This window comes from Ornithodoros turicata, chromosome 2, assembly GCF_037126465.1.
Source record: "Ornithodoros turicata isolate Travis chromosome 2, ASM3712646v1, whole genome shotgun sequence".
NCBI classification, from domain to species: Eukaryota; Metazoa; Arthropoda; class Arachnida; order Ixodida; family Argasidae; genus Ornithodoros; species Ornithodoros turicata.
In genome coordinates this window covers 136,182,785-136,196,153 of record NC_088202.1, presented here as the reverse complement: position 1 = coordinate 136,196,153, position 13,369 = coordinate 136,182,785, and the positions used below count along the sequence as shown (strand labels likewise).

Here is a 13,369-nt window from a genome sequence, read left to right as displayed (position 1 = left end):
AGAACTAGTAATCGAACATATTCACTTTGAAAGGGACATTGATTCCGAATATAGAATTCCGTATTCGATTCGGAAATTGAGCCACGAGTCGAACCGAAATACGAAGCGAAGACTCACATACTCAATGCGACTATAGTTACGTAACCGAATCGAATGCATGTGCAGCATATGTGAGGACACACAGCACATACATGGTGTCTCACATGGCATAACTTCAACAATAATCTTGGCGGTTACCGTGGCACAGGGAGCATCCCAATGAAGACTACTATGGGATGCTCGCATGTTTTCTGTACTGGGTAGTCCTCTTGGACTACCCAAATCCCAGAGCAAGAGGATTCGCACACCACTCCCTCTCCTGTTCCACCATCATCTCTCCCCTCCCTGTTTCACCCTCATCTCCTCTCCCTTCCCTGGCTGCACCGAGCCCCCACTTCAGAACAGGCTGACCGCACTTTCCCATTACATCTCCCCCCCCCCCCATTGTGTCTCACCTAACAACCCCATCACACCTATCATGGTGTGCTCCTGAATGAAGTCGGCTATATTTTACCGTGAGATCCCCTATATAATGCTCATATTTTGTCAAATACTGCCCTCATACCAACCACGACTAAGAACTTCTCATATACTCGCAGTTTTTACTAAATATTACGAAGATTTTTGGTGCATACTCGCAAGCATGTTTCGGGAGTTTTAGTGCTTATTTAGCCGCGCTCTAGTAACAACATTTGGCACACATACGCTAACGAACATTCATAATGTACGTGAACAATGTACAGAAGTGATGTGTGATATATGAAAAAAAAACGTGTGTTCAAGTGTTACATGACAACTAATACAACAATGATGCAAACGCCACCCTATATGAATGTATTATGCACTGTCTAGTCTAATTGTATATTTGTTCATAAGCCAGTCACAGGAACTTCGTTGACTAAAATAAGAGATGAGAGTGAAACTATGAGCTGTTAACGTTAGTGATAATGTCCACCGTCTGGTATACTAGAACAATGACTACACTCAGAGGAAGAAAATTGTAAGGCTAAAAAAAGTGAATTAATTTCACAATATTTCGGTTATCTTTATCAAGACGCATCTTAAATATGAGAAACCAATTGACGTCATCATAGCCCAATAACGTCTCACTGAAACACCTCACCGCGCTGCGTCCCGATCCTTTTTTTTTTTTTTTTTTTTTTCGTGTTAGCGCCACGAATCAACTATGGACGTCCCGATGCTTAGCTATTATTTCAAACACGAGTGCTGGACTAAATTCCCTTTCGAAATTGCATATAGCAGGACACTAAGTAATTGATTGACTACTTCACTGTTCCGTATTCCCACGGTGTGAAAAATTCCTGGCTTTACGTCGCGGGACATCTATGATCAGTGTCAGTTGTCAGATCAGTGGTCGGTTTCTGGATTAATGTTGCCCACCTGAGGGTTCTCTAAAGTGCATTGAAAACTTGGCGAACGGCGTATCTAAGCAACTTGCACCCTTCCACCCACCAAGTCGCTGGTGCCCTCGCCGTGCTCAAGCCCGCTGACTCATCCAGCGAGGCTGGTTCACGATGTGAAGAGAGAGAGAGAGAAAGATGAAAGGGTTCGTTCACTGAATAGGAGACTACGCTGCAGGAGAAAGAATCTGAATGACAAGAAAGCGTGGAGAAAGGTGATCTCACGGGGCTTCCCTAGGAAGCAAGCCGTTGAGACAGCGTCACATCGAACACGCGCAGCATTACTCAGAGATGCGAGCCCATTGTGCTGATCGGGCTTCGGCTCGGCTTGTGGCCGCAGCCAGGCTTCGCTTGCGTGATGGACGAAGAAAAGAATGCATTTTCCGCAAGAGCGATGATTCAGGTGAGACTTCCAGATGCTTCTAAGTAGAAAGGGGATACAATGCCGTAGAAACGTGCCGGGAAAAGTATAAGCCAGCATGTAAGAAGGGCGGTTCTCAATCGCAATATGCGACCATGTAGGAAACTGCACATCATTGCATGCTTTGAGGAGGGTTGGGGAAAGGCAAGACATATCTGGCAGAGGAAGTACTTTGAGCTGCATTGTTCATTTGATGAGCTGAAAAGACGCAACCGGATTTATTAGGCATGCACTCTATATGTTATCATTAACAGACTCGGCTATTAAAATAAGCTTTATTCAACCGCAAAACATTACAAAGGATCTCTTGCAGGGTGCCTAGTACATGAACGTGGACATGAAATTAAAAAGCAAAAACAGAAAGGAGTGAAGAGCAAGAGTGAAAACTCCGAGAGCTCGTAGCGTAGAGGTCACTGCAATGCACACACAAAAAGGAAAGGAAGAAAAAGAAGAAATCAGAGAAAATGAAAGAAAACAGACGCATAATTGAAAGGTTTATTGACGCGACTTATATAACAGGGGCTGACATTTCGTGGACGGTATTCCCCACGTTCGTTCACCCATCAATCCATTAATTAATACATTAATTCATTCATTAATCCCAATGTTCGCGTAAGAGACTATTTCCTCTGTGACAACTGCGCACTCAGCCTCTTGAAAGGACGGTTATGAAACACGGAGCGCAACCGGAAGATTACAATTAAAGCAGTCTATCGGTTTGAGTACCCATTAAATGAGGAACAAGGTCTTCCGCTTACTACTAGTCTTTGCTACTCCCGGAAGGAATGCGGGTCTCCATTTATAGCGATTGATGTGCAGCGATGGCGCCGCATCGGAGGTTGACCTTTAGCAAGATTCATGAATGCTGGGGCACCGGAAGATTTTGGACTTCCTCTCTAACGGAGCGGGGGCTCTTGTTCCCAAGCGCGATATGGAAATACAGGCTTTAAATGAAGGCCTCATTCACTCTTTCATTCCTTAACGCCACTGTGTGGCCTTTGTCATTCAAAGGGGAAGGTGCGAAAACACAACTGTGCGCTAAATCCCAAAGCAAGAGCGCCCAGTACTTGCAGCAAAGTATAGACCTGTACACAGACTTGTACAAAATACTGCGCAAAAGTATTTAAAATAAGATACTAAATACTCTACGGAAAAAGTATTTAAAATAGAGTACAAAATACTCAAAACTGAACGTAATTTGAGTAGAGTACTAAATACTCTAAGAAGTATTTAAGATACTATTTAAAGTACTTTAGTATTAGCAGTAAGTGAAACGCGTATTCTGAACGTGGCCTTACAAATGAAAGGAATAAACTTCATCAGCCATGCATATCTTTCATTTGCAACGTCTTGGTGTCAAGTAATGTTTGGTGAACTTTGGTGAACCCAAGTAAAGTTTGTTGATATGTTCTGACCCAAAACTTCGTAATCCCTCCTGTATGTCGGTTCGGGTCTTTCAACCTCTGGCATGTGTTTATTGCTTTGATGACCAAGTAAATAAATGCCGGGATTATCTTGTACCTAATCCCCTGGTGATTCACATGGCAATATGAATAGGAACGGTTTTCTGACGAAGCTGGCTATTGAGAAGCAAGGCCAGGCTTGGGACCAGCCTATTGTACAAGAGGATAAATGACAGATTCGCGAAGTCCTGAAAAAAGAAAAACAAAGAAAAAGGGGGTTAAATTCCAGTGAGCTGAAAATCTCGGCACGGCGGGAACCGTGCTGGATATGGCTTGACGAGGAAGGAAAGTATTTTGAGTACTGAGTAGCAAATACCGAAAAACCTATTTTAAATACATTAAAAATACTTGTCGCAAAAAGTATTGAGTAGAGTACCAAAATACCGGAAAAAGTATTTAAAATACTGTATTTTGAGTACGCACTCAAGATACGTACAAGTCTGCCTGTACATGTAGCAGAGCAATCGTTTGGACTGGTTTTAATCCTAGACCTGTACGTTGCTCCAAGTACCAGACACCGCTCGGGATGGGATTCAGAATTTCAGCGATGCCAAAATACCAACTTATTTCCCCGATACGGTGTTTCCAACAGGGAAGGATTTTTGAAGGTGTGCGGGTCAGAGTGCACTGCAGGTCACCTGCGCTCGACGCTATCTTTTGCAGGATTTTATTCTTTGCAGCGAAAAACAACAAAAGCAAAAGAAATTGGGGTCACCTTCAGTGCTCCTTTAAGATACTCTTGTATTGCATGCTGCATGTACCTTCATCTAAGTTGTATATGCGGAAGAGAGCGCCACATGCACCTCAAGAGATATTACGAACGGTACCATCAGTTACATGCACGTTTCACAACGAGAAACTCTGACCAACTTAATATGTTATCAACTTATCGTACGACGTGTTTGCGTCTTCCTGAAACCCTTTTAAATGCGGTTAACTTCATAGGAGCACCATCCGATCTCATTCCGTTGCCGTTGAAACTCCCTCCTTTTCTCCCTTCTTTTTCTCTTTCGACGGCGACCACTCAGCTCATACCAAGACAACACATACCTGGACAACTCATACCAGACAACTCGTACCACACTCAACTCATACCAGGACAACCCATATCACACTCAACTCATACCAAGATAACTCATACCAGGACGACACATACCAGGACAACTCATACCGGGACAACTGATATCACACTCAACTCATACCAAGATAACTCATATCAGGGCAACCCATATCACACTCAACTCACACCAAGATAATCCATACCGGGACAACTTATACTAACACGACACATATCAAGACAACTCACACTAAGACAGCTCATACCAGGACAGCTCATACTATACTCAGCATTTTCCTATATTTTTTCGCGGTAAAGGGGTGTTTGTTTTGGGAAGTAGCTCTTCAAACTCAATACTCGTCACGCCGGGATAGACCATTTCAGGAAAAAAATGTCACAGAATTTCACTTACACTGAATGAAATGTAAGAATTCCACAAACGAGATTTACCGAAGCCGGTTGTTCCGGTATGAGTTGGGTGTGGTATGAGTTGTCCTGGTATGCGTTGAGTGTCCTATGAATTTCCCTCATATGATTTGGGTGTGGTATGAGTTGTCTGGTATGAGTCGTCCCGGTATGAGTTGGGTGTGATATAAGTTGTCCTGGTATGAGTTGTCTTGGTAAGAGGTGTCCTGGTAAGAGGTGTCCTGGTATGAGTTGTCCCGGTATGAGTTGTCCCGGTATGAGTTGTCTTCGCATGAGTTGTCTTGGTATGAGCAGTCCTGGTATAAGTTCTCCGGGTATGATTTGGGTGTGGTCTGAGTTGTGCTGGTATAAGTTGTCCCAGTATGACTTGGCTGTGTTGTCTGGTATGAGTTGTCCCACTATCAGTTGTAGTCTCTCACATTGCGTTCAGTTCTTGTGACACAGAAGCTATAGAAATTAAGCAAAACCATGTTTACTCGCGGGTATGAAGGGTAGTTAAACCGTACTACGATGGTTATTGGAAATAGGGAATTTAGAAAAGAAATCAAATCGAAATTGTGCCACATTTTCGTCGTCGTATGAGATCCTAAAACCGCTTCTTCTTTCTGTCTTTTCCTTGTTTTTGTTTTGTATGTGTGCGTTTTTTTCTGTTTTTTTTTTTTTTTTTTCAGAGCACGCATCGTTGCTTGCAAGAATAGGAGGCTTATTTCTCGATTACCTTAATTACGATGGCTCCCCACACTACCCAACAGAGAGTGTGGGGAGATAACAAGTGTGGGGAGATAACACTCCCTACTCTCCAAAGCCAAAATAAAGTTGTTGTTGTTGTTACCTTAATTATGGCTAATCGCGGTGGTCGGGAAGTCGTTCGGGAGGATCGGACCAATTCACTCGAAGTGGAGGCTGTTGTTTAGTTCTTCCTACCGTTCTACTATGTTGTACAACCCACACTGGCCATCATGAAGAATGGGTTCCTAGCCCCTAACAGGCGCCTGTCGTGCCAGGGCATCTCGAAAACAACTCCTGGAGAAGCGTTCCAATGGACACCTTGCGAATAGTACTGTAATGGGCTGGAATACGGATTGAGCCCATTCATCACATCTTCAAAGGATTAGTGTCTTACTGTTCCTTGCAACGACCTATTTCGTTTCTTTAAAAAAACTTTCCCCGTTTCCCGTTACAATGGCACTGCGCTTTGACCATCCTTCAGTGTGCGTCGACAAATGTAATCTGTAGGACTCGTGCACTTCCTTTGGTATAAGTCAGATTCTGTGACATTTTTTTCCTGATGTGACCTTTACCGACATGACTTGTATTTGAATGGTACAAAAAAGCAGCTCCCATAATCAACACACCTTCCCGGAAAAGAGGGAGTGAGTGTGGTATGAATTGTCTTGGAATGAGTTGTCTTCTTAAGAGGTGTAATGGTATCAGCTGTCGTGGTAAAAGTTGTCTTGGTAATAGGTGTCCTGGTATGAGCTGTCCTGGTATGAGTTGAGTGTGGTATGATTTGTCCCGGTATGAGTTGGGTGTGGTATGAGTTGTCCTGGTATGCGTTGAGTGTCCTATGAATTTCCCTCATATGATTTGAGTGTGGTATGAGTTGTCTGGTATGAATCGTCCCGGTATGAGTTGGGTGTGGTATGAGTTGTCCTGGTATGAGTTGTCTTGGTATGAGTTGTCTTGGTAAGAGGTGTCCTGGTAAGAGGTGTCCTGGTAAGAGGTGTCCTGGTATGAGTTGTCCCGGTATGAGTTGTCCCGGTATGAGTTGTCCCGGTATGGGTTGTCTTCGCATGAGTTGTCTTGCTATGAGCAGTCCTGGTATAAGTTCTCCGGGTATGATTTGGGTGTGGTCTGAGCTGTGCTGGTATGAGTTGTCCCAGTATGAGTTGGGTGTTGTCTGGTATGAGTTGTCCCACTATCAGTTGTACTCTCTCACATCGCGTTCAGCTCTTGTGACCCAGAAATTATAGAAATTAAGCAGAACCATGTTTACTCGCGTGCTGATTTGTCCCTTCATTTCCAACATCCCATCTGGCTAAACGGGTACGTCATCTCAGACACCGCTTTTACCATCAGCGACCATCAGGGCCACTTCGTCAACCCATTTATATGCCCTAGAAACCTGGGATTTCATTCACGGTGGCCCAGCCCTAGCGAAGTGCTTTATGCAGAATCGCATGCACGGGGAAGTGTTGTAAAAATTGGGAGAAGGCACATTATCACAAATATGTCATAACAGGTTTATGTATCAACGAAGACATGTGTCTAAGACAGCCATGTCTTGAATAACATATTGCGCATTGCAGATATAACGGCTTTATTGGGGTGAACAGCGACGCCAACTCGTTCTGTACAATAGAGAAGAAGAATTAAGACGACGACGAAGAAGTTTGAGGAACGCTGCAGTGCAATATGAATGGAATGACCCGTGAGTACTTGGTGCCGCTCACCCTTTCTATCCTGATTCAGCTTGGCAGATGGCACGGAGGACATTGCCAGCCCACACCAGATCTGTACACGTCTACCCGTGAACAGACGCAACTGCTGCATACTGAACGCATGGTAACTAAAGCTCTGCAGGAGTACGTCACGCTGGAGGAAGAACGCCTCTCCCGCTTCGAGCGATATTCTGCGCACCTTTTGCACGATTTAGAGGGCTGCAAGATACTATTGCACAATCTGTACGGCGGATCTAGACCCGAAATATCGAGTCGCAACGTGGACAACTTGACCGTCACAGTTTCAGGTACCGTATTTCCGACAAGAACAGACTTGGAAGGTGCCGCAATAGGGCTGTGTCGGCTGCAGAAAATCTACCATCTGAATGTATCTAGTCTAATAGAGATGAGGACACCCCTCTTGCCCCTACCAACTTCAAATGAGATGACTGAGATAGCGTACATGTGCTTGCTAAAGGACTATAAGACTCCCATTGACTGGGTGCAGGAAGCAATGAAAGTAGCCAGAAACAGCAGCAGTGCCAAACATAGCTTTAACGACATCATGGCGCTTTCATTGCTCAAGAGAAAGCAAGTATCTTCCGCTATGGCCTTTGCCAGACAAGTTATTCGGTATCCACCGGAGAGTGTTAACGTATCGGCTACCTTCCGCCAATGGAAGACAAACTCAAGTGCTAAGAAAAACCCGCGTGAACCTGTATCACCCATGGAAGCTGATGCGTACTATTTTGCCAACACTTGTTTACAACGGGAAGATTTGAGTCCGAGAAGAAGCTCTAAGTTGACATGCAGAATGACAACAGCCGGCGGTAACCCAGCAATGCTCCTTCAACCAGTGAAAGTGGAAGTGCTGTCTGCCGATCCGATTATAATCTTATACCATGATCTGTTGAGTAGGGAAGAGTGCGAATCGATGTGCGATGTCACAAAGAACAAGCTAAGTCGTACAACCACAGAGACGTTACCAGCATATCGAGTAGGAAAGGTAAGCATCTAGGGTAAACTAACGCTGGAAGGATAGCACGGCTTGGCAAGATGTACTGCCAAAACCTACTGCTCGTTCTTTCACTGCTTTTCTTCCGTATGTATATTTGTTCTTTTTTGCTTTGTGGAACACAGTGCTTAGTTCGGGCGGCAGAAGTCGTCCTTGAGGTAGCTTATTGGGAAATCAGCGAAATTGGCGCACGCCCACACTGTACGCCACGAGGGGCAACAACAGGGACGAAACGCGTTCACCGTGGGGTGGTAAAACTTCAGCAGTATAGTTCTCGCTCGTCCATACCTTAAAGGGACCATCGTATCCGGAACCGTATGTATGAAACCAATACGGTAACGCTTTCAGCACCTTCAAAGCCCGCTTCAGCACCTTCAGCACCGCTTCAAAGTCTCGTTGGCCAACTTTCTCTTTTGAAAACAGCTTACATATTAGATCAACGTGTTCTAAAGGTTCGCACTCCCTCTGCAGCTAAAGACGTCCCAGCAATAGTAACACGGTGATGACGCAAGGCTGGCACACCAATGGGACTGCGTAGCGCAGGTGATTGTGTCGAAGCTCGTCTGCTTAGCATTCGCACCGCAATATACTCGAAAGTCAAAAGTAATTACGCCGACGCGACCATGTCGCGTGGAACACGCTGCTACGCTCCTGGCTATACAAACACGTCCGAGACCTACAAACACGCTAACCCAGAAGTGACGTCCCACAAGGAAATCACAGACTCTCTGCGACCTGCGAACGCCCTCCCGCAGGTCTCCAAATGTCCTTCTACCGGTCCCTGGTTGTATACTTGTCAGTGCCTGACAGCGAATTCCGGCATGCTCTCAGCAGGTCCCCCAAGGTCGCCATTTTCCCATGTATTTGTTCCTATCCCGATGCGTGCAATGCCGGAGGCCGCCCTTAGATACCCCATTGTTACCAGACGTTGGCTTGCGTGGATTGTAGCGCGCTAAAGATCCAGTTCAAGCACAATCCAAGCCAGGCCAAGTCACCGAAGGAGAAATGGACGACTGCAGCGCCTGCGGCGCCTGGTACGACAGGTACGCTATGTGATGCACGCAGCCGTGCACTAGATCCTTTAACACGTTTAAAACACGTTTAACACGTTTAAAAACGGGACCAAAAAGTGAAACACGACAGAGAAAGTTGTTATACGCGTCTTATTTGGACATATAAAGACTAGATTCATTCGCAGAAACAACAAAAGCATTTTGCCGCTAAACTTAGCGGGCTGAAGTGATCCGGAACGGCAACAGCGGGGTATCTAGTGGCGGCCTTCTTCGTTGCACGCTTTTCCGAGGTGAGTTTGGGGGACCTGGCTCTCAGCATCCGTCTTCTGCTCTTGCGCAGAAACCACTCCACTATTTCGCATGAGATTTTCGGCGTTATTGCCGGTGATCAACGAGGACTAAAACGGCACTACAGTTTCGGGATCTAACGGGAGGGATATGACAGTCCATTTAATGCGAGTCGCTAAACACTCGCGTTGTGTGGCAGCTGAGATTCCTGCGCGCGCTAAAGAACATTCAGGTCGATAACAAAAGCACCAGCAACAGTCCGACACAGTCTTAAAGCTTACGAGAGGGAACAATACGACACCAATTTATTCAAACACTGACTGACATTTTTTAAGCCTTTGTTACGATGCCAAATGCTCACCGCTGGCTTCAACTGGTCCGTAACGCATCATTCCAGAATTAAAAAAAAAATCAAAGACGATTCATGTAATTAATGCGGAGGAAATGCGTTAGCATTAGATGTACTCTCTTATGTTTTTTGTTTGTTTGTTTACAGCCGATCTACCACCACTATTGAGCACTATGCAACTCTATCCACCTCCGACTATCAGTAACTATCACCAACTGTTACTAACTACCACTAACTACACAGCCACAACAGCGGTGCAAGCGTTATTACTCCCCGGAGAGTTCCCCCTTTGTCGCACTGGCGGAGAGAGATGTCTTCCCTGTACCAGTGCGCATGCGCAGCACGTGGGTGTGGGAGAAGGAAAGGAGGAGGCTCATCAATAGGCTCAATCCGTATTGCAGCCCATTACAATGCTATACTCAATGTGTCCATTGACATGTTTCTCCAGTTGTTTTCGCGATGCGTTGGGGCGTCAGGCACCAGCCAGGGACTAGCAACCCATTCTTCAAGGTCAGGCAGACTTGAACTTCAGTAGAACGGCGGGAAGAACTTCAGTATCAGTGAAGTTCTGTCATTTTTTTAATTTTTTTTTTCCTCATGGCATTTTCGGGCGTGTGCATGAGTTTTGAGTTTGAAAAGCTAATCCCGAAAACAACCCCGCAAAAAAAAAAAAAAAAAAAGGAAAAGAAGAAAAAGTCGAGTGTGGTATGAGTTGTCTTGGTATGAGTTATCCTGGTATGAGTTGAGGAGCGTGGTATGAGTTGTCTTGGTATGAGCTGGGCTGTCGCCGAGGAGGGAGGTTTCCTCCGAGGCTTCCCACCTTCACACGTCCATCGGACGGTCACGATTTTCCAACTTCGAGGTTCGAATGCTACCGCATTAAAATATTAGGTTCTCATAGTACACGCTAATGCTGAATGCTAAATGCATCAACCCTGCAAAAGCGCAGATGAATTCTTGAGCTCGGTGGGCATGATGCATGTCTCTTTCTTCGTTTTGTGAATCCACGCGTAACCTAATCTTGTATTATTGAACCTGTGCAGTTGCTTTGGCTCGACGACGGTGACAACGCGGTCGCTGCGAGGATATCACGACGTATATCAGCAGTTACTGGACTGAGTACTAATAATGCAGAGGCACTTCAGATAGTCAACTACGGACTGGGTGGTCACTACGGACCCCACAACGACAACTGGTATCCAGGAGCTTCACTGGAGGACTACACTGTGCAAAATGACTTCCGTTTAGCAACGGCTCTCCTCTATCTCTCAGACGTGGCAGCCGGTGGCTCTACGGTTTTCCCGAAATTGGACATCGTAGTCAGGCCTAAAGCTGGTCTGGCTCTCTTCTGGTTCAATATGAAGACTCCTGGGGAAAATGAGACTGATTACGTGCGGACATGGAGCGAGACACGCATCAGAGATATGCGGACGTTACATGGCTCCTGCCCAGTCTTGAGAGGCTCCAAATGGATTGCTACGAAATGGCTCGTAGAAAGCGGACAGTACAAAGTTAACTACCAATTACCCCTAAGTGGGTGACGTCGTTTGGAATATGCTTCTATGCCAAAACTAACGTCTCGTTGAATTCCCCTGCTGTGTGTTTCTTTCTTTTTTCTTTCTTTTTTTCTCACTCAATTCAATGATTCTGGGTGTGGATTGAACTGGACAGGTACGCCGTTCTTGCGCTCGAAATTCGAGTGTTCCTGTCTCATGTGTTCACTGTTATGCACTGTTGTCTCTCTGTATATTGTGACTCTGTTGGGACGACTGTTGGATGACTATAACTCTGCTTGCTTGAAGAAACGGCCTGCGTGTTCTTTGGAACGCTTGTCGCGAGAAACGATGAGCAACTCCATAAGGGGCTCCGCCGCACATGAAGCAACGAAATAAGTAATTGTAAAAAAAAAAGATGTCGGTGCCGGGATTTATCGGGGATCATTGTATTCGCTCATCTACTATAGAGCAGCACACATGTAAACGGTACAGTCCCAACCGTAACGGGTGTGCAAGTCAGGGTCTGTACGTCAGTCCACGTTTATTGTAGAACGATACAATGGCTACCCGAACTGGGCACGCGAGATATTACACTTTCTCACGAGGCTCGCAGAGCCTCTTCGTCGTTATAGCACATCTCCCCCCTTTAATGCACTCAGCTAACAAACCTGTCCCCATCACACAAACACACTCATTCAAATCCAACTTTTCTTTTCACTGGCTTCCAACATAGTCTTTTCACTGGCTTCACCACTCTGCCGCTGCGAGTAGTCATTCCTGTTGGGTTATGTGGGGGGTGGTCTCCCGGTTGGTGGCCGGAACTGTCAGACGAACGAGCTTGTGAAACTTCCCCAGACGACGACCACGCGGAGACAGCAAGCTCAGGCCCAGGGCCTGTTCCTCCTCCGGGTTCCTGGGGACGAGAGTCGGACGTGGGAGCTGCCAACGCGTCTGCAGAAGGACCTTTTTGGGGGCAATCAGAGGACGGTGACGGTACAGGTATCAAGTTCCTACGGAGTACACCATCGTCCATCTGAATGTTGTAGGACCGAGGCGCTGCTGCTGGTGCCTGAACCACGCCACTTGATCGGGTGTCCGTTATCCATACCCTCTCGCCTTGCCGTAGGGGTGGTAAGGTTCGCACACCATGTCGCTGGTCATAGTTTCTTTTTTGCATTTCAATGCGACGCTCTTCCCATTGACGCAACTGATTCCGATCTGGTGTCTTGGGACTTAACAGCGACGCGGCGGTAGGAAGCGACGTGCGAAGACGGCGACCCATAAGTAGCTCAGCCGGACTGAAACCATTTCCTAATGGCGTAGCGCGGTAGCTCTGAAGAGCTTTATACGCATCGTCCGACTTTTTGAGACTGAGCTTGATGACACGGACAGCGGCTTCGACGAAGCCGTTGCTTTGTGGAAAACGTGGACTAGAAGTCCTGTGTTCAAATGACCACTCGCGAATGTAGCAAAGTCACTGCCCACTAGTCTCCGAAATTGTGGTCCATTGTCGCTGATGAGTACTTCTGGCGTTCCGTGCCTAGCAAATATGGATTTCAGGTGATCGATGACCGCTGAACTTGTTAAGTTGGTCAAAGGAGCCAGTTCCGGATATCTTGAATAATAATCCGTTACCAGCAGGAACCACTTGCCACTAAGGTAGAAAAGATCGACCGCTACCTTCTGCCATGGGCGCTCTGGGAACGGCGAAGGCATCAAAGGCTCATGCCTATTGGTAGACTCCTGGACACAGCGCGGACATCTTCGAACATCATCCTCGATGTCCTTAGAAATTCCAGGCCACCAAACTGTCTGCCTGGCTCTTTCCCTGCACTTTGTGATCCCGGCATATGCCCTTCATGGGTCTTGTTGAGTATCTCTCTTCTCATGGCGACGGGGATAAGAATTCGGGACCCTTTCATGAGAAGTCCGTCGTCGAG

At 46.2% G+C, this 13,369-nt stretch overlaps 1 protein-coding gene across 1 annotated transcript; it reads left to right on the top strand.

Moving 5' to 3' along the window:
- Window positions 1-1,555: 1,555 nt before the first annotated feature.
- Window positions 1,556-11,698, top strand: LOC135384121 (prolyl 4-hydroxylase subunit alpha-2-like). Its single transcript, XM_064613340.1, has 3 exons — window positions 1,556-1,863; window positions 7,137-8,274; window positions 10,977-11,698. The coding sequence occupies exons 2-3, from the start codon at window positions 7,243-7,245 to the stop codon at window positions 11,472-11,474; spliced, it is 1,530 nt and encodes a 509-aa protein (XP_064469410.1). The 5' UTR covers window positions 1,556-1,863; window positions 7,137-7,242; the 3' UTR covers window positions 11,475-11,698.
- The last annotated feature ends 1,671 nt before the right edge of the window (window positions 11,699-13,369 follow it).